The sequence below is a fragment of the Brachyhypopomus gauderio genome, chromosome 7 (genome assembly GCF_052324685.1).
Source record: "Brachyhypopomus gauderio isolate BG-103 chromosome 7, BGAUD_0.2, whole genome shotgun sequence".
NCBI classification, from domain to species: Eukaryota; Metazoa; Chordata; class Actinopteri; order Gymnotiformes; family Hypopomidae; genus Brachyhypopomus; species Brachyhypopomus gauderio.
Genome location: NC_135217.1, coordinates 4,590,114 through 4,612,004, shown reverse-complemented (window position 1 = coordinate 4,612,004; position 21,891 = coordinate 4,590,114). Strand labels below are relative to the sequence as shown.

Below are 21,891 nucleotides of genomic sequence, written 5' to 3'. Positions count from 1 at the left end.
TCAATGGTTTTAATTTTGCTTTCAAAAAAACTCTTAAAACCTTTATTCTTATCCCTCTAGTTAACTTTTGCCAGCCAATGATTGAATGTGAAAAAGATGAACATGATGTAACAAGATGTGTATTCTTTAATCATTAATAAAAGTTAATTAAAAGTTTTCGAATAGTACATTCTAGCACCCTCTACCGAAAAAATAGTGAATTGTGTAAGATATCAAGAGGTTCACTATTATTAAAATATTTTCGTGAGTTTTCAGTGTTTTAATCTAAAAATTATCTCATTATCTCGGCACGCTACACAAGTTGTAATCTCCAGCTCTAATTAATATATTTACAAATGTATTTACATATAGTGAAATATAAATGAAACATACATGAAATATAGTTACAAATAAATGTTGATGAATATTAAACAGGTTACAGAGCACCTTTTGACCTCATAGTTTAATTGACATTTGAAATTCAATTTGAGCAAAAAAACAAGACAGAATACCATACCGATAAGATATAACTGGATATTTTGTGTGGATAGAGGGTAGGAAATGACAGGATTGACACGCGCTGACCAGCTACTGTAGTAGAAACACGTGTCTTGTACCTACACTCACTAGGTTTCTAGGACCCTTTTATATTCTGGCTTGTAATCTGTCAGACCACAGGACCGTGACTGATTCTATATTCTCTGTGTGGACGATGGCTCTCAACACAGCGTTAACGCCTTCATGGCGTGGCATAGTTCTCAGTGGCACGGCACTGTAACCGTTTTGTTTTGTTTTCCAGGTGTGTATCACACTTTCGGGTAGAGTGTGGCCTGCCAACCACAAATATTTATCCAACAGCAGAGCTGTGACAGCTGAAGTGCTGGAAGATGTCTAGAAAATTCTATGAGGTGGAATTCAATAGACTCAAAGAATAATTGATACAAATTTGTTTTTCAACTCTGGAACAACCTGTCGCATTACTCACTCTTGTAATTGTAGTTACAGACACACTTGTGGTTGTTCCTGGCCTATAGTGGAACCTTAAACTTTATATATAAACTTTATTGCAGTCAAACACATGCGCGCACACACACACACACACACACACACACACACACACACACACACACACACACACACACACACACACACACACACACACACACACACACACAGCTTTCACTGTCCGGCATTTACTGCTTGTAAATGGCAAGTGAACTCAAACACACTGACTTTGCTAATGGTAAGTTTTGTAAGTGTTTTAAAAGATTTTTTCAGCTGACCAAGTATGTTTTTATACTTCTTCTCTGTCAGTCAGGTTTGTCCGTTGGAAGCGGATGTTTCTGTTTAGTGCAGCAGGTCCTGTTGTGTTGATGTTATTCATACAGTTTGGAAAATTCCAGTCAATGTCTCTGTAATTGGAACAAAGGATCAAGTAACACCAGTGCTGACTGCCACAAGACATATCCTCAGGAGCTGGCGTTTGACTGTCAACAGTAAGAGTTACATATATGCTGTAAATTTCAAAACCTCTGTTGCATTTGAATGGATGTTGTTTGATATACTAACTCTGGCCTAAACTTCAACATTGGAAGTCTATAGTACAACACTCACAACTGTACTGACAGGTGTTACTACAGTTAGAGCTCACAGCACTGGAGATCCACACATTACTGGTTTACTGGTTCTGCTGGACTGAGGAAGTGACAAAACCTTTGAAACTATTGTTGTGCTATATATGACAATCTCTCTTACTACATACTACTAACTAGCATTAGCTGTGTTGATTTGGGCAGTGAATTCTCTGCCGATAAAGAGTGAGGCTAACATTTCACTGGATGTGTCGCTCTGTGTACAGGCTCCATGGGACAGTTGGAACTGAACCAGGACACACGAGCCAACGGAAGAGTCAGGACAGAACAGGTTTGACCAGGTGTGTCTGAGATTACAGCAGTCCCTCCCCACACACTATTACACTATTAGGGATGTGTGTGTGTGTGTGTGTGTGTGTGTGGTGTGTGTGTGTGTGTGTGTGTGTGTGTGTTGGGGGCTGGACTGCATCCTAGATCTACTCTAACAGCTCTCAGAATTTATACTTAACTCTCACCATTGTTTTCAAAGACTCTTTCACTCAAGTAAGCAGTGGTTGACAAAAAATAAAAAATGCCCTACCAACGTTTATTTGTCACAGAGACACATTCTGGTGAATTTCATGCTCTCACTTAAGTAATGTATTTCTCAAGAACGGGAAGATAAAGACTACTAAATCTACTAAATAATATAGTAAATAATACAAAACAAACTAGTAACAGTAAGTATTATGACAGTGGGAGTGATCAGTGATACATCTGTTTAATAGGTGTTAAACAATAACTCATACCGTCATGTCCAGCATTGAAATGTACATAATGGTTATTGGCATTACAAAAACATCTTTATGCTTCATGAAACAAGCAAATACACAATCAAATAACAGTAGAATTAAGTCACCCATTTATAAAGGGGAAGTGTCAAAGTTGGAGGACTTCAGATGCTTTGGACTGCTTCATATGAAAACGGTAAAACAACAAATAAAATCCCTTTTCTACAATGTTTCTTGCATTCCAAAAAGAAGTACACAAACGTTCATCTTAAAAAGCAGACATTTATAAACTTAATGTAGTGAGTCAGTAAGCATTTGATTCTGGACTCAAAAATGTGCTCGATCAGTGATAAGTGCTATGTATTGATCAGTGATAACTGCACACTTCATAAAAAAAAATCCAAGTCAATAATAGTTAAATTTGCATACTCAAATTCTGATATGGTTACTTTCTGCAGAGATGATGTGTTCAAGTTGTCATATATGAACTACATATTTACACCTTCATATTGAAATATCCCAATCAGGATTGACTAAATGCGGTTTTGTAAACAGTGTCTTCGAACAGCAATATCCCACCAGACACCTTGAATTGTGACCTTTGGAACACCATCTGACCATGAAATGTTGGTGTCTCTCCTCTCTATTTCACGTTAAGACCTTGGTGGAGACAGATGGCGTGAGTGCGCTGGGCTTATGAAGGGGCTTTGGACCCGTCTTATTGTGGAAAACTTCTTCACTGGAAACTTCAGAGTTCCACCACTGGGAAGGCAGCGTGTGAACCAGAACATGGTTGGCTCTACGTGAGGACTCACCCACAGGGAGAACTGTAAACTTTGGGACTTCATTACACTCCTGTTAAACTGGATAACTCAGTGGTGATATGCGGTGGTGTTCCAACGATACCACGAACTGTAAATCAAGGAAGAAGAAAAAAACCATAACAATGGTTATTTCCTAACTTGAAAATATAGAACATCTGACTGCACGAGATTAGTTTATTTCTCATTCTGCGTGTGAGCCCTTTATTGGAAGGACTGCATGTATTGACATATTGGATGGCAGTGCTGGTATCAAGTGGCTGAGCTTCACCTGGTAGCGTTGAACGATTGGTTGACCCCCTGTGATGTCAGAGGGCTAGAGGAAGATGATAGGTTGTTGGGGGAGGAGCTGCGACTTGGGCTGTTTGGGGAGGAGCTGCTGGACACTGTTGGAAATAACGCCTTGTTAACTCAAGTGCTTCCATTTACAACTCAAGTGAAAAGCAATTCCAACTATATGTGTATTTGTTCAAAATTTTTTGATAATATTTCGATTAAAAAATATATATATATCCTACTTACCGCCTCCTGAGGCAAGAGGACTGAATGGCCTAGTAGTGGTAGGCTGAAACAGGAAGTGACCTATATTAGTTGAAGAGGAGGCAGGCTTCGGGAGGAAAGTGTAAGACAGGCTTTAAAAGCATCTTCAGCTACTGAACTACTCAAATAAACCACAGGAAGTGCATTTAATTTTCACTGTTAGCCAACTCAGAAATTGTTGTGGGTGCCTGGGCTGACTGTAATTCAGAGATTTTCGTCATCGTTGAAGGCTGATTGAAGTGAATGAACGTTCACAGTTGGACCCAAGATGACTCTTTAATGGCTCACCAGTCTAGCGTTGTAGCTATGGGTCTTTACAGGTGAGGTGGACACCGGGCAGTAGATCCTCTTCTCCTTCTGTCGCCGATTGCAGAACCACACCCGCACCACTTCCTTCTCCATCGCCAACTGCTCCGAGATCAGTGTGATCTCCTCTGAGTTCGGCTTGGGGTTCTACAAACAGTTGGCAAACTGATTAACCACTTGTTCCACTTGAGTTTGATCCCTGCAACACCAGAGGTCTTGAAACTAGAGGATAAAACCCCTATTGAAGGATGTCAAGTCCTCACATCTAGGAAGCGCTTCTCCAGTGTAAGTTTGATGTTGGTCTCGATACTCGTCCTCTTTTTCCTCTTTCTCCCGTAGCCCTCCATGAGAGGCGGTAAGGTCGCGGGATTGGCCATGGAATCAGAGGGGGAGTTTTCTGTGGATGGGCAAAGCACATATCATCAAAAGAAATGCCATCGCTCCTACATCCTCCATGAAGCAGCGTTACCAAACCATCGACCTTTCTTATTCTCAATGGCTCACATGCGTTCATCGGTATGATTGAAGCAGCGTTACCAAACCATCGACCTTTCTTATTCTCAATGGCTCACATGCGTTCATCGGTATGATTCGATCCATGGGGATCGAACCCACAATCTTGGATGTGGCTAGCGCTCTGCTCTAGATTGAGCTACAGGACATTACAGGACCTTTATGTTCATGTACCTGCATCACTCAGCCATTTCTCCAACAAAGGCTTCAGCTTGCACATGTTCTTGAAGCTGAGGTTGAGGGCCTCGAAGCGGGAGATGGTGGTTTGACTGAAGTCATTCCCATACAGCTTCCCCATAGCCAGGCCCACATCACCCTGCAAGATCCATCACATCAAAGCACTATCGAGGTCCCATTGACATCTGCTTGACTATTCATGCAAAATCCTCTTCCCATCACAAAACAAAACGTGCTAATATCTTCCGATAAACCTGAGTCAACACGGCCAATATCTTGCAATTGTGTTTTTTTTAATTATTGATAGAGGAAAGGTTGACTGTAACCAGTGGGCATCCTTGCCTGTGTGAAGCCCAACTTGATCCGCCTCTGTTTGAAGGACTTTGCAAACTGCTCCAGCTCCTCCAGATCACTGGGCTCATCTTGCTGGGACGCTCCAGCGTTCTTCGGCACCGACAGGTGGGACATGTCCAAGTGGTTGTCCAAGGAGGATCCGCCCAGTCCCGTCCGACCCATCGCCTGTAGAGACAGACATCTATGCAACATGGCCGCCAGACATGACTACCCGTTCTACCCGTTCGGGCCTGATGACTACCCGTTGGGGGTCTGGGGAGCTTACCTGAGGCGTGAGGGCCAGGCCTGGCTGATGCTGCAGGAGACCCGACTGGGACTGGGGTGGCAGGGACAGTAGGTTGGGCTGCAGGAGTGCTGTGGGGGGTAAAGAGAGCAAGGAGGACACAGTGAGAGGAGCTGCAATCTGCCTCCTCATGAAGCCATGACCCGCAAATACGCAACTCACATTTACACGGCCAACACAGGGACTCCCACAGGGGACTTTTTTTCTCCCAAAATGTGGGCAAGGGTATTATTCAGGAGTGTTTCTGCTAGACTGGCTACATGGTATTTGTAGTATTTTAAGTTCTGAGTTTTTGTAAATGTCTTTGTGAACAGAAATAGATTTCAGGCTATGGTGGACCTAGTTAGATGATTTTTCCTCTGCTCATTTCCAGAAAGCCAAACTGATTTAAAGAAACAAGTTATAAGAGGGGTGAAAGAGGTTGTTTCAGTCTCCAGTCACTAAACTCTGTTATAGGAGTCAGGGACATTTTCCTACAGACAATGTAATGCACACACCAAACAGAAAATGATAGCTTCACTCTACAATAGAGTGAACAACTCTGTTTATATAAAGTACCTTTCTAAGTGTTTGAAAGGACTCTTTTGGTATAACCCTTTCTGAGTTGACATTGACATTTATGGCATTTGGCAAACGCCCTTATCCAGAGCGACTTACATTTTTATCTCATTTTTTATACAAGTGAGCAATTGAGGGTTAAGGGCCTTGCTCAGGGGCACCTCAGTCATGGCATCAGGCCTGGGGATCGAACCCACGACCCTCCGGTCACAAGACCAGTTCCCTAACCACCAGGCCATGACTTGTTCCCTAACCACCAGGCCATAAGTTTCCTTCGTTGATGTCAGGGTGGTGTTTTGAAGGAGAGGTTCTAAAGGCTACTGGTCAGAAAACATTCCCAACACGCTTTACCAGCATTTCTCCATGTCAACATTCATATTTGACCCAATGAAATCCACAGCATAGCACCATCACCCTGCATTAGAGGTCAACAGCACCAACTTCCCGGCACGTTTGACCCTGTTGGACTGACCTTGGTGCCCAGGCTGGGCCTGAGAGAGGAGGAAGGGTGAAGAAGTGGACAAATGTGAGCCAGGCATGAGGACCAGCTGGGGCAGCGGGTGTAGCGAGGACAGCTCCTGCAACCACAATACACCACAGCGGCCATCTTAAAGCGGTTATGACACACACCGCATGACCAAAGGCAATAGCTCATACGGCAACACCATCTGATCTGCTATATGGTTATGCAAGGTGGAACTAACAACGGGGGCGGCTCCGTACCCCAGGCATCTGTCCTGGTGCCACCGGAGACCCCTGCGTCAGGTGGCATGTCTTGTGTGACGAGGTGGAGTGGGGAGAATCATTTAAGTCTTCTGTCTTTATCTGTGGACCACCGCAAAAAGAAACAAGTTGGTTGCTTAAAGGGAAATTGAACAAATATAAAAAACACATTTTGTGTATTTGCTTTGTTACTAATGAGTATATAGAGCAGAAAGGCCCCTGCGGCTACTTGCATAGTGGAAGTGTGTTAGGCTAAATCTCAAAAGGTTTGTCCCAAATCATTTGTACTGTAATATAAGGAAGTTGCCAAGCTGAAACGCTGCAGGGAGACCAGAAACAACCCTGACCTGTGGCAGTCAGAGGTACTTAGTCAACTTAGCCATGCTGGGAAGGTTCATGAATGGTTGGACCTTCGTATCTGGTACCTATTTCACGAAAATGTTTTTGTGACCCCGCGTGTTGATACAGGCGTGCGAGCGTTCGGCACGCATGCGTGTTTGTGTGCATCTACACAAAGACGAGAAAGGCTGTCCGACTTGTTCTGCAGGAGGGCGCGTTTGAAAAACATGCCCTCCCTGGCCGCGGGCCCTCTGCATATGCAAATGAACCCCAGGGGCCCAGGGCTAGTTCCTGGACACAGATCTCTACGCTCTGCAATCCTCTACACACATCGCACGACAGCACTGGACATCGTGTGGCAAACTGCGAGCTAATTGTAGCTGACATGAACAGTGCCAGAGGCTTACATTGTGTCAGAAAGCCACGGAGCTGCCGTTAAACGTGTGTGATGCTTTTGTGTCTGTGTACAGATGAACGGACACTGTCACATGCTAGTGGCGAACATCTTTTATGCAGTCTTGAATATTAATCTCTGCAGTTACCTGTCTTGTGAAGTCAATGCTGTTTTGGTCAATGTCTGTAGAGAAAAGGCAATATTGTTAATAGTGCAATTATGACTTTATATCACTTGAGAAAAGCCAACTAAATAGACCTCCCTGTACTGAAAGTGACCGTTGCATCTTTCTGATATACACATGTCCACACAGAATAAAAGGTAACATGCTAATGTTGGCAGTGGCAATGAAGGCATTGCGATTGTATCTAAGTCTCCAAAAGTCAAAGCGTTTTTGTCATATTAACCAATATGCCGGCTCGTGTGGGGCTGTGGGAAGTTCAAAGGTCGTCGGTGCCAGGTAATCACTCCTCATTTGAAATGCAAATGGTGCTGGGTGAGTCTGTGGTTAGCACATGGGTGCTTGGTCGTCCCGCGCTATGGAAATCTGCTCTCCTCCCCGAACCAAACTTCCAGTATGGAAATGAAGCGCCCATGCAAATAGGCACATATCCATGGCAACCTTTCGCAAGCTCTCATATTTGAATGTTTACAAACCCCCAGGTGCATCTCGCACTCTGTTCTTTCACTGTTGTAGTCTTTCACACACACACACACACACACACACACACACACACACACACACACACACACACACACACACACACACACACACACACACACACACACGCAGCTGAGGAGTTGCTGCAGCTCTAAACACATTCAACATTAGCCTAATTATGATGAGTACAAGATTCTCACACCACTGCAGCCTTTACAGTGAACTCATAATTTGTTCATGCCAAGGTCGTGGCTTCCCAGTACAACAGTTTGAACATGAAAAACATTTCTGCTTTCCAGATGTGTTTTCAGCTAGCTCTCCGCAGAAGCGCCGTGACTCTGCGCGCGCGTCCTCGTGCCCGGTTTCTGCGAACGATCGGTTGGAACGTCAGAACGTTGTTAATTAAACAACCACGAGGAGTCGGAGCTCGAGCGTCTTCGCGAGACAGCGCAGAACACCAAAGGCCAGTGACAGTCGCATTGTAATCACAGGGTGGCTCTTCGTGCTGTTGTGGTGTAAGCTTTGTGCATTTGACAACAAAGCTTTGTCAACAAAGGCAGCAGGAGGCCCTGAGATAATCGCAGAAATACGGCAATTCCAACTGATATGTTAAAGCTCCCGACAGCTTTAGGAAAGACTCAAATCTTCCCGCCGTTTATGCGTGTGTTGTTTGACGCACGACGCTCTGATTACACCCATAACACTGCACGAGTCTTCTCGGGTTACAAGATAACGCAGGTGGGCTGCTACTTTTGGGTCAGGTTTATTGCAAACCCTTTAGTGGCAAGAGACACGGCAAGTTTTTTACAGAACCTGTATTACAAAAATCCGATTACTTCATAAATTTTATTTTAAAATTATATTCATTTTACCTTTTTAAAATGAGGTAAATGAAAAAACATACACTACAAATACAGATAAAACTATACACTGAATGCTTTGAAGCAGTGAATAAAGATGGAGAGATAGAGACTTCTTACAGTGTTAGTCATATGATAGACTTTATACAGTCAGTGGTGGACTTTGCAATTTGGGGGCTCAAGGCGAATTTAGCTAGGGGGCCCATCAACATTAATATGCAAGAAATAAGTTAGCTAGTCAGGGGGCCCCTACAGTGGGTTGCAGTGGGAGGGGCCCAAGGCAGTTGCCTAGCAATGCCTCTATGCAAAGACTGCCTCTGCATACAGTGTTAGTCGTGATATAGACTTCTTACATTGTTTAGAGTCATGTGATAGAGACTTCTTACAGTATTAAATTCGTGATATAGACTTCTTACATTGTTTAAAGTCATGTGATGGAGACTTCTTACAGTGTTAGTCTTGTGATATAGACTTCTTACAGTGTTAAAGTCGTGATATAGACTTCTTACATTGTTTAAAGCCATGTGATATAGACTTCTTACAGTGTTAAAGTTATGATATAGACTTCTTACATTGTTTAGTCATGTGATATAGACTTCTTACAGTGTTAAAGTCATGCAATAGAGACTTCTTACATTGTTTAAAGTCATGTAATAGCGACTTCTTACAGCGTTAAAGTTATGATATAGACTTCTTACATTGTTTAAAGTCATGTGATATAGACTTCTTACAGCGTTAAAGTTATGATATAGACTTCTTACATTGTTTAAAGTCATGTGATATAGACTTCTTACAGCGTTAAAGTCATGTATCTTCGGTCTTAAGTTTTCATTATAACTTCCATTGCATTTTGTCTGTTACACTGAACGATTACGCACCATGTCCCCTGAATAATGAATAATAATTATTTTTCTGATATAAAAGATGTTATATACTTTTCTGTGTCCATACACTTATAAACATGCCTGTTCTACTTCAGAAGTGTACTATGAATATGTACCTGTGTATAGCTACTTTAAAACTGAAACACATTTTATATTACATGATGAAACAATGAGACACAAAACCTTTGTCTTTTTCCACATTGAAACCAAGTTCCTCATTTCAGAAGCTGTGCTCCGTGCTGAGGTAACAACCATGTGTTTTAGTTCTGCCTCAGGGAACGCTTCACTGCAAACACCACCCCCCTCCTCCCACACACACACACACACACACACACACACACACACACACACACACACACACACACACACACACATCCTGGTAAGCTCCATGCTCATCATGAGCATCGCATCCTAGAGCTACGCCCTTTCATGTCGGAGCCGTCTTCATTTAGGAATGGTTAGAGAAAGTTTATACCACAAACCTCACAAAGACTTCAGGTGGGGTTAATGTTATTCAGTTTCTCATTTAACTTTACTGTTCCGTACAAATGGATGAACGTGTATTATAAACACAGGCAGTATTCTTACTACACATCTATCCCTTCACTGGTAGAGGAGAGAAAGGTATTCCTCCACACAAACAGCTCAAACATTAAGACTATACAGTGCATTCATGTCAATACTACACAACAGGTGCATTTCAATTGATTATTATTTAACTAAAGAGCAAGTAAATAAATAAATACAAGCCCTTGAGGCTAAAGGCAGGGGGTGAGACCCGCTCGTGTGACCTAGCTGTTACGGTTGAGAATATCCCGACGGGCTCTGTGCAGACTTGCCTGAGAACAAGGCAGCAGCAGCTGTCACTAAGAGCAGCACTCCGGGCGTGAGCTGCAAAGGCTCTCGGCAACAGACAAACACCTTTTTTATTTTTCAAGCGAAGCCGCCTTGTCCGTGAGCAGTGGACCGAAGTGCATAACAAACAGACCCCAGAGGCAGGAGATACGTCCACCCAACACGTCCCTTTGTATGAAAATCCCTTTTTCCTCAGGTGTTCAGGGCTCAGCCTGCGAATAGCGGCACCCTGGGACCCGCAGCCCATCGGCGCGAGGGACACCGCTGCCTTCAACCTGTCCGTTCCGGCTGCACCTGCACTATTAACTTTCCGGTTCCATCCTCAGTAAACCGTACTGTTTGAGTGGTACACCCACAGCTAAGAAAAGCACAGTTAATACTGTTTTCACCTTAAACTCCAGGTTCACACCAACTGCAACAGCAGCCACCCCTGTCTGTGTCTACACAAGCCCCACTCCACATTCCCGCAGACGGGGGTCCGAGCCCAGACTCTCTCCTTACCTCCACGTCCATGATGAGCCTCCCTGTGTTCCACGGCCTCTGCGCTCATCTTAATATCTGCAATGATAAATATGGCTGATTTTCCTACAGGATCACAACTTTATGCAGACACTGGGCCAATTCATGGCACGGGCCACGGCCAGGAAAATGATCTTGAGGTTTATTCTAATGCGCCTGGCAATTGATCTCTTCTATGTAAAGGGCTCGTTATAATATTCATAAGGACCGAGGGGATCCCTCTTCGGGTTCTGCCGCAAGATCGCTCGACCTCTGTCTCCCTAATCTCTCCTAGTCAAAAACATTTAAATTGTCCTGCGCTCAAAGTAGGCCGGTGCCGACGAGTGACCATGCAAAACGATCTGACTCGGGCCGAAGGTCGGCGCGGCGGGGGGGAAGTCATCAGGCGCTGTTGGGGGAAGTGCAGAGAGGGGATAACAGAGAAGCTCAGGTGCTCACCGTGATGAGGAGACAGCAGGTAGGTTCCTCTCCGTTCTTCCGTGTTTCTCTCCAGGTGCCAGGACCGCAGAAGGCTCCAGACGGGACTCGGGGAGGCCAAGGGAGAGACTTTAATGCTTGACAAAGCGGGTTAGTGGAGAAGCCTCCACCTTTTTCAGGACCCAGTGCGAGCTGATAGACAGGTGATTTGCATAAGGCCCACGGCGTGTCCTATCCACACTCAGCGTTTTTGCATAAAACAACAAAGAGGGAGACGACAAGCTTTGAAAAGGCACTGGAGTGTCTTGCTTCTCAGACTTTAAATTAATCTCTTTCTTGCGCTCAGACTGACACACTGAAGTGGTGTCTTGCTTCTGGACGCTTTAAATGGCCAACTCTTTTTGCGTTTCGCATGGCCCCTGGCTAGTCTGTTTTAAAAGGCTGACTGACCCCACTATGAGGTGGGGAGAGCTGTGTGATTCTGGTCTGAAGTTTCTACTCCAGTCGTTTGAAAGAAGCACTACGTGGTTTGAGATGACCCTAAATACAGTTAAGTTCAAATTTGGTAAAAGAGACAGTGTACAACAGCCAGTGAATATAGACTATATTAAAAGTATTGGATTCAAAGACCAGTTGTCTACATAGACATTAGTCAACTGTCATTGTCGCTTTCTGCCTTTTGTCACTGTTAAGTGTCTGTTTGAACAGGACATCCTGAACAGGTAGCTTTTGCCTGAGGACTAGGCAGTTACACACAATTGGCGCTGATGGATAATGTAGTTGTACATAACCGACACTAGAGGGCAGTGTTAAAAAAAAAAGTAATTGAAAGTTTTTTTTCAGAAGGCATCATTCAATTCTGATGGGTCAAAAAATTATACAATTCTGAAGGTTACATTTTATTTACAATCATGTGAAATTATGCATCCACAGTATTAAGTAACATGCATATTAATTTTCATATTTGGTTGGTTTATCACCAATAGATAAAACTTATAGGCAAATAATGAAAAGAGGCATTTTTAAACAAGATGATAGGGCTAATAGGAACATCTGAAGCATGTATGAACGCCAGCATTGCATTTACACAATCTGTCAGGCGTAAAGTGTGCATCACATCCTAGTCAGTAGCACCTGTGTACAACTCTGCTAAAAGACAGAACCCTGAGTAATGTACTTTCAGACCACTAACACATATCCCCGCAACACATATCCTCTGCGTAAGAACACTTGTTAAGTGAGAAACTGGAAAAACAAACATTAAAACTGTTTAAACGCAAAAGAGTATATGACTCACTGATATAAACGTTTTTCTATTGAAATGTTTGTATCATAGTGTTTGTGGTGTCAGATGTCTCTTAAGAAAACACTCAGTATTGTGAAGACGCTGACATAAGAGGACTGTTTTATTAAGAATGCATGTGGTGGTATCGTCTGTAAAAATAAAGTGATTGTGAAGGGTACTCTCCCCCCTCAAATATGAAAACAATACTGCACTGTGCCAAAGTTTCACCTGCCTGTCAGAACTGGCCCTCCACTGTCCTGTACCCTACATACCAACCCACGAGGACATACACCATAGTGGAGTAATTGAAATGTAAATGACACAATTAGTTAGGCTTATACCCGTCAATTATCCTGCGAGTTTTGTCCTGCGTGGATTTAGCATCACTTGAATATATTAACAATAAATAGACAACACAAAAACAACTCTGTTACTGTCTGGGCTGCTGCCATGGCGTCTACTGCTGCAGCACTGAAGGATAATGGACCATTTCACACCTCAAAAACACATAGATCTGTTTAGTTAGTCCAGAGTTGCTCGCATTAATGGGAGGGCGAATTGAAACTTTCACATCTTAGGTGAGATACTACATGTAAATTACAGCAAGGCAATTTGCTTCAAGAAGAGACTAGAAAAGAAAGATTGTGTTATAGTGTATTTGTAATCCACATGAGTAAGATTAGTTTAAAAAAGTTAAGGTATGACCAGCATATAGCTGAAGTATCCACCTTCTGAAACTAAATGAATGGCCTGTCTAACATTTCCATATTTTGCTATACAAATAAACCAAAACGGGGAATAAAAACTTTACTTTAAGACAAATTTAATTCTACCAAATAAATTCTGTCTAGTACCAGTACAAAACAGGCTGTGTCATAATTCAACATAGTTTCAATGAAATAAAAATCATGTAGAACTCTGACAACGTGTAAGACAAAATTAACCCCCCCCCCCCCCCCCCCACACACACACCAGCCCAAGAGTAATCTTGCCCTGAGACTAAACTGTGACTGCAGGTATAAAGGATCAAGAATTGACTTGATGTCCTTTTTAGGCACACTGTGTTAACACCTGAAGATACAAGAGACTCTGCAGCAAAGTCCATAACATCATCTTATGCATATTTCCCTGCACAAAACAAAGTGCCAATTTTTAACAGCATTAAAGTACTTAAAAAAAGTAACAAGTGACCCTTCAAATTACATTTGTTCAAATCAACAAACAATAATAAAAAAAATGAAACCAAAAAAGTTTTTTATTTCAATTCAGGTAACCCTAACTCTAACCATGCGTTATATCAGACGACATGCTTATTTCAAAACCATAAACTGCATTTTGTTCACACACACTTTGTTCTTTTATACAAGTCCACTATATTATTAAAGGAACAATATGTAATGCATTCACTGTTCTAAATTATAAAATGACTATAACACAAAGTAGAAATACAAGGCTCTCCAACCCTGCTAGAGTCAGGTCTCCTTTGTAATTTTCAATCCGGAGTGGAAGTGTGTGTGTTGCGGCCTGTGGTTCCGCCCACTGTCCGTTTCCCAGTACCGTGTCAACACCTCAGGTTGTTAGATAAGAAACAAAGATGGCTCGACCTCAAAAGCTTCTGCATTCTTCTACAAAACCTAGCTACATAACAAGAGACGTAATAAAAAGACGAGTAAATAATGGCAATGCACTTGAAATATGGAGACAGTTTATAGTCCAGGAAGAACTTTAGAATGGGTAATGAGTTTGCTTAACTAGCTAACGAGTTAGGTCGTTTTTTTTTCCTGAACAGATCGTTGTCTAGCAATTAAGGTTTGGCTAAGATTAGCCAAGTTATCATAGCTGCTAGTAGGGATGGGCATTTTAGCTTCAGCACTGTGTGCCTTTGTGTTATCAAGGTACCAAATATTTGCTAATACTAGTTATATATGCTGAACAAACTATCTTAGTTACTGATACTTATGCCTAGCTTCTTGCTAGCCATTTGTTAGCTTAACTAATAGAAACCATGTACTCGTTTTGAATGGTTTATTATTTGAACAGTTCATTATTTGAACGGTGTATTATGTTTTGTGACAATCAATGGACGCGGTCAATTTCTCTAGTGTTACATTGCTAGATGATATCCAAGTGAAACTAGATATCCAAGTGAAACTATGTAGCTACGTTTTTGTGCTAGTAAGGTACCTAGCTAGATGTATAGGTTTCTTCTGGCCTCACTTCTTCTGGGACTATGAAGGGATGGGGCAACATCCTCAAAAATTTTGAATGTGGCCATTTTAAATGCTTGTTGTCAATATTACATATTGGTCCTTTAAGACATGTGAAAGTACCCCATGAACAGTCCATTTTCACCCGAATGGAATAAAAAACTCAAAACTAATGAGGTCAACAGTGAGCGGACACTGACTGTTGAGAGGCACGGTCCGTGCCGATCCGTATCCACTTGGGCGTCATCTCCCTTCATCCCACATGCAGAGCTGGCGGTGTGACGTGTGGAAGTCGAAGTGGTAGCCCTTGCTGCAGCTCCTGATACCACAGCGGTAGGGGCTGGGACTGGGGCCCGGCCCACGCCCACGGCAGTACTTCAGCGCGCACGGGTACCACTCCAGACGCAGGTCGTAACTGCATGTGCACGGCTGCCGGGCCTCCGGTGTGGAGTCACAGCCCCTCAGGCCAGTATCCGTGCCTTCCAGGCTCTGGAACACGGAGCTCTCCACACCTGCGCAGGGAAACGAGTTCTGTCACAGGTCGCAGGTCACCATTAAGAGGGAACAAAGTTCAGAATTCATAGATTGCATTTACATACAACTACAAAATGCAATGTGGAACATGGCTATGCTGACTGATTGCTAATTACTTCCTTTAATGATAATCACTTTGAACTGAAATTCATATGCTATAACTGTTGGGACACGCCATAACAGAATGATACTCCTTGCTGTATGGAAGTGAATTTGGGAGTGGGAAGTTCATCCCAATAGCAGACACCAACCCTTTTCTAGCCAGCGCTGGACATCTTGCTGGCGAGTGAGGACGAGGTCGCGGGCGTCCCGACAGATGTTGCGTATGTGTGAGCTGAGGTGCCAGGACGACGTCAGGTTCACGGCTACGTCCATGCTCATTCTCTCCACACCACGTTTCTCCTCTGCGATCCGCACCACATGAGGGTTTTTCTGTAAGGGTCAGCATCACATTTCAATTTCCTGTCACTGTATTAAGTTACTAGCTTTAAGGTTGAATCAACGAGATTATGTTTTGCTGTATAACTTGCAACATTTTAAAATGGCATCAATCATTTGGTTTGGGAACACTCAAAGGAACTGCTTAACTAGAGTAAAAAAAAGACCTACTAGCAACCAATAAGCAACTGGTTTCATTATGCTAACTGCTAACACAATGTTATTTGGCAGCTACTAGGTTTCACTCATTTATAGCAAAGTTAGCATTAGCTAACTGCTTCTTTATGGCCCCTTGCTGTGACGAGCCTGACCTGTCTCAATCTGGCCATAGCCTCACTAGGGATGATGTCTCCGTGTTGGAGGGTGGTGATGAAGCACAGGGCCTGGTACTGCATCTGACCTCGCTCAGGTTCCCCCAGAACCAGAGCCCGAAGGACCTTCACATTCTGGAAGAGAGCAGAAAGAACCAGCAGTGGGGTCAGCACCGTAAAACAGACATCATGGAGGTCATCAACCCCCTACCCAACACACCTCAGTTGGGGCCTGAAGTTTGTGTTTTCATCCAGTACCAGGATAGCCAATCAAGAGCTACAGAAGCTAACGTAGCAGGATCAAAAGTGGTGGTAAACCACGCACAAATGGCATCTAGTCTTGGGTCCAAGTAGAAAAGTAAAAACATACTTTCTGGTTGAGCATTCTTGGGATGGTTATGAGGATTAAGAGGATTAAGAGGTCAACAGGTTCACGGTGTTCAATATGTCCTATAAAAAGCTATTAGCAACTTAATCTGTTAAATGTAATAGAGTCATTTCAAACAGAGCTGTCTGTTTAAATGCATTTCATGACAGACATACATTCGCCCTCTTCCACTGCAGTGACCGTTACTAAGACTTTTTTAGGTCCTTGTGTGTCCTCTTGAACTGCAGAAACTGGTTATGTACATTTTGGTAAATACTGGTACAGTCACGTAAGAGGCTTACCACCGTTTCTCTAGAATCAAATCAATGAATCACTACATTATTAGTTTAACCCCTCCTAACAGTTCTGCTACTCTGAATGTGCTGAACTGTATTCATGTGGAAATATGACAATGTTTACAGTCTGTGCTCCCTACAGTGAAAGAGAGGCTTAGCTGATTTGAACATGGGCAATGCTAATCTAGTGTTCCAACTAGTTTAATGGTTTCAAAACTGGCAAATAGACTATTCAAATCAAGTGTAAGTGGAAAATGAAAATCCATGAATACAAGGCAAAATCCCACCCCCCACAAAATCAGCATTGCAAGGGAATCTGGACATGGGTGTTTACAGAAATTATCAAAGAGAAGCAGGGTAGCAGAGATGCAGATAATCTCAGCAGGACACATGAAACCCAAACCACATCCTCCTGGGACCACAGACCACAACGGCGAGCCAACAACAACTCCCACATAAAAAATGACCAATGTAGAAACTCTATAATAAAGTCTGTCTCTATGGACGATAATGCTCTTTCTATTGGTGTTTTTCAGCTCAGTTGTACAGCCTTGTACCCGCACCACAATGTGTCCGCTGAAGCTAATTCTTATCTGTTAATACGCAAGAGGGTGAAACTTTGCAAATCGCCGTTCCCCATCATACTCTCTACTGCTAATTTCCACTTAAATCCTGATAGCTAGCCAGATTTAAGTATCGCCCAAGGACAGGTGCAGGAGGATCCAATTAAAAGCCGCAGTGAGTGTAATTAAGACACACGGAAGGTGACATTCCAACCCCAAGAGCTAATATTGGACCTTTTAGCTTCCAGAGACGGGGGGCAGGGATAAGGAAGGGTGTCAGCGCATGACCTACTCTGGTGAGCATGCTGTGAAGTTGGAGCTCTACATAAAGGAAGCTGAAAGCAGCTGTGGACACCGAGGGCTAATAGTGAGGCCAGGAAACTCAAGAGATTCGACTCCCCCATTTTACAGCCTTTTGGTAGTACCATAGGTCACTTTTGGTCACCAAGCTTTCTCTCGAATGGCACCTCGACTCTGGAACTCCCTCCCTTGTCCAGTTAAACATTCTGCTTCTCTTCCTACTTTCAAAACAAACTGAAAAACACATCTCTTTGCACTGGCCTATAACACTCCGCTTACCTTCAATACCTGACTCTAAACCCATACACCACTGTCAACTCCATGTATACTGGCCTATAACACCCCCCTTACCTTCAATACCTGACTCCAAACCCTTACACCACTGTCAACTCCATGCATACTGGTCTACTTTATTTTACTCCATCATCAGCTCCCAATATGTTACCATACTTCATGACCTCTTCCCATTTAAAGCTTTATTCTTATTGTCTATTGCCTGTACTTTTTCCATTTGTCTGTTCTGTTACTCTTAAATGTAAGCGTCTTTGGGTTCCTGAAAAGCACTATATAAAAATAAATAATTATTATTATTACTATTTGGTACTAGTGTTATCTAGTACTAGTGTTATCTAGTACTAGTGTTATTTTTTCCCTATATAAAATGGCAACTCACATTACTTTTAACAAAGCCTATAGCTTATAATTAAACAGATAATCGGCATTATATTGCAAGAATTTGGTTCAGATACAAGCCAACTGAAGAAACTATCGTGTTCTCCAATGAAACAATGATCAGTGGTGTCAGTGGGTGTCCATGGTCTAGACCTAGTCAAAATCCTGGGCTCAAAAAAGGACACAGACTCCACAGTCTCGAGGAGGCTCTGCGTCCCTGGCAGGGTATCAGACGCCGTCTCACCCGGGCGGTTAGGAAGGAGCAGAGAGGTTTTTTCAACACATGTATTGCTTCTCATCTTTCCTTCACCATGACCACATGACTGCGTAGCCTGGCTTAGCTAACCGTTATCTGAACTAGCTCATAACCACACCAGCAGCTGTGACAGAGGATCTATCAAACCCAGACCTGAACAGAATAAACACACAGCCTATAGTTGTTCAACAGAAAAATAGTCCATGCTCTTTGTTTAAGAACAGTACGCATAGGGAAACGTGCAGTTGTTTGCATGTTTATTCCTCTTGTTTTATTCCCCTCACCTTCATCATTCCCAAGCTCATAATTGGGTGAACAGGCTGTCAATCTGGATCACGCAGTACCACCCAGGCCCTCCTATGGCCTTTCACCAGATTAGTACTACCATTTACACCCTCAGGGCGACTTAAGGGAAAATCTGAAGGAAAGTCCCTGAAACTGCTTTCTCTGTGTCTGACGAACGTGTTTCAAAACACAGAGATGATGCCTCAGGTTCAAGTAGAAGCAGACTGCACAAGGGAAAAGGGTGAAATTAGTAAGATCCCAGTATAGAGTGGCAAGGAGGAGAACTGACTGACAGAGCTATAACTCCATGTTTTGCACTGGCGACTGTTGAACTGCAGAGCACACACTCAGACTGAGATTCTGGTTTGGGACTGTGCTTTCAGAAACTCCCTCCAAATGAGAATCCACCCCCATCTCCCTAGTGATCATGTGAGCCAGAGAATGCATGATGCGTGGTGTTCACATGGAAAACAACCTAAAAATGGCATGCACTGCACTGATTTCTACTTGAACGCACTCTGGGGGGGTCCTTAAACGTGGGGTAAGCACTCCTCACCAGGCTTTGCCTGAAATGGCCTCTCAGTTTAGTTAGACCTGCAAAAGCCTGCTTAGGCACGGCATGTTGTATCTGCCTGTAAACAACCCCCCACCCCACCAGACCAGACAATGCCACCCAGCACTGGGGGTTCTGCATTGCCCCTCCTTCCAGAGAGCTGTGCTCAGACCTCACCTTCTCCACTGAATTTTATCGCCACACAGATCACGCTGGTCCCAGGACTGATTGCGGTTTTTTGCATGACATCTGAGCCGGGAAATGACGAGTTAAACTTGAACAAGATGTGGGCAAAAAATAAATAAAAACAGCTCACTGTAACACTTGGAAGGGAACATTCTGACTACCTGACTCAACTCATTTGACTTGGCTCTGTCAAGACTGCACACAGCCAGTTCGGGTTCTTGTTCTCAGCCTCCTCCACAGCTATGCACACTAATGTTTTACCCGACTACTGATACACCTTTCAGTTTCTTTCCTTAGTAAATAGCTTGGCTGCAGTGCTTAGCTGACACTGTAACTACACCCTGGCACCCAACAGCAAGACCTTGTCCAGAGTTCCTCCCACGTTTGCTGAGTGGAGCTGACTGGAAACATATATGGATCCTGCACTCAAAAACCGAGTCAAACACAGAAGGAAAGGTGTTGTGTGTACCAGAGTGCAGGAAGCAACACGAAACAAACTCGGACCGAAACGGTTCAGCAAGTGTCAAAGTGCTTTCAAAGTTTCAAAGAAGCTGGATTAGATATTTTTATATGTGCTTCTGTTTGTTTGAAGAAAATCTCCATTATATTGTGTTTGGGTGACAAGGAGATGAGATTGTCCTGTAATCGACTTCATATCATGAACGTTAAGTTGTAACGGAATGTAATGGAATTTAATAGGTCAGCTTGCTGGTTTAGTGCAGTTATATTTATTATTGTACGTTGCTGCTCAGGCAGATTTAAAAGTCTGGATCAAACAAACAACAACTCGCCTCAAAAAAATCAAATCCACGCACGGTCCAAGTGTCCTAAAGTCAGTGTGTATCGCTTACAACAGCGTATTTCGACTTAAACGGTTCCGTCCCGTAACATAAACCGCATAAACAGTTTATAGATTAATCAAACTGGTTGGTACAACGGGTTTAATACAGTTTAACAGCATTCGCAGGTGTTTATAATCGTTTCTCGTCCACTCACCCGCTTGAAGTCGGCCAGGAAGGTTATAAGAGTCCCGTCGCCCTGTCTGAACTCCAGCGTGATGGTGTCCTGTTCGCCGTCTGCTTCCAACACCTCCTGGGTTATTTGGCCATCTTTTAACCTAACCAGAACCTTTAACTCCGAACATGCGCTTACTGAAAACAAGACGGCAACGATAACCAACGGTATCTGAAGTGAACCTGGTAGAAGATCCCGCGGGGACATTACAAAAACATTCAGGAAAGTTGACCCCGAATCATTTAACACAACAATGGGACATATCTGAATAATTCACAGCGGCGACATGAACACTAAACTAAACCCTGATTTACACAGGAGCACTGCTGGAGAAAACTGTCCATCACTGCGGCTCCTTCATGATGGCCCGGACACACTTTCCTTGGTGTTCTGACTCGGATAGTTGCAGTGGGTTTTCCTTCTCTCCTAGCCTCCGTTTGTGAGCAGGTTTCCTCCGATAGTAGAGCTTCAACTTTCCCCAGACCCCCATTCACTATATTCCCCCGTCACTTCCTCCAGAGTTGCGGCTCCTCCACCAGAGCTTCGGGTTCCCTGCTAGGCGTGGGACCCGCATTTAAAGCCACAGCATCCTAAAATAGACTCCTGGATTCCGCTGCACGACCCGAAGATGCTCTGTGTGAGTTTGCAGGCCAAGTGGGTGTTTGTCTGAAGGAGAAAAGACTCCCCGGATAGCAAAGGAACATTGAATCAATGTCATTTTGCTATCTGGGTCAATGCATGTTTCTCGTCTTGAATACTTTTGCGAAGAGTGAATCAAAGGCATTACAGTTAACGGTGAATATTTTGCACCCGGTTTAGGCGCTCTGCTGTTGGGGGGGAAATTAAAGGCTTATCAAAGGTTCAACAATGCAATAAAAGACCACGAAAAGAACTACAATATTCTGTTTCATGTGTACTTGTGAATCTTGAGCAACCTAATGGCTTTGTCCACGTTCTCCACCAGGATCTGCCATATACCACCAGATTTGTCACCACACATGTGACGGACCATCAAAACGACTCGGGCGTGGAAACGTGGGCGGCTTGTGACACTTCCACCGAACACGGTCGGAAAGACC

General features: G+C 43.4%; 2 protein-coding genes across 4 annotated transcripts; both read right to left on the bottom strand.

Annotated features, from left to right (window-relative positions):
* Positions 1-1,729: 1,729 nt before the first annotated feature.
* On the bottom strand, positions 1,730-12,019 carry pou2f3 (POU class 2 homeobox 3). Of its 2 annotated transcripts, none has more exons than XM_077011069.1 (13): positions 11,567-12,019; positions 11,111-11,167; positions 7,498-7,532; positions 6,617-6,718; positions 6,366-6,471; positions 5,318-5,406; positions 5,041-5,217; positions 4,696-4,837; positions 4,272-4,405; positions 3,991-4,155; positions 3,685-3,769; positions 3,434-3,548; positions 1,730-3,253 (listed from the first exon to the last, which is right to left on the bottom strand). In XM_077011069.1, exons 2-13 carry the CDS (start codon positions 11,157-11,159, stop codon positions 3,214-3,216), a joined length of 1,239 nt encoding a protein of 412 aa, XP_076867184.1. In that variant the 5' UTR covers positions 11,160-11,167; positions 11,567-12,019; the 3' UTR covers positions 1,730-3,213. The 2 variants fall into 2 exon arrangements, with proteins under 2 accessions (XP_076867184.1, XP_076867185.1); XM_077011070.1 differs by having other exon boundaries at positions 1,733-3,253; positions 3,685-3,727; positions 11,567-11,853.
* A 1,767-nt stretch (positions 12,020-13,786) lies between these two features.
* On the bottom strand, positions 13,787-21,019 carry oafb (OAF homolog b (Drosophila)). 2 transcript variants are annotated; one of them, XM_077011068.1, is made up of 5 exons: positions 20,795-21,019; positions 16,321-16,455; positions 15,823-16,003; positions 15,238-15,549; positions 13,787-14,468 (listed from the first exon to the last, which is right to left on the bottom strand). In XM_077011068.1, the coding sequence occupies exons 1-4, from the start codon at positions 21,017-21,019 to the stop codon at positions 15,281-15,283; spliced, it is 810 nt and encodes a 269-aa protein (XP_076867183.1). In that variant the 3' UTR covers positions 13,787-14,468; positions 15,238-15,280. The 2 variants fall into 2 exon arrangements, with proteins under 2 accessions (XP_076867183.1, XP_076867182.1); XM_077011067.1 differs by having other exon boundaries at positions 13,787-15,549.
* Between the last annotated feature and the right edge of the window lie 872 nt (positions 21,020-21,891).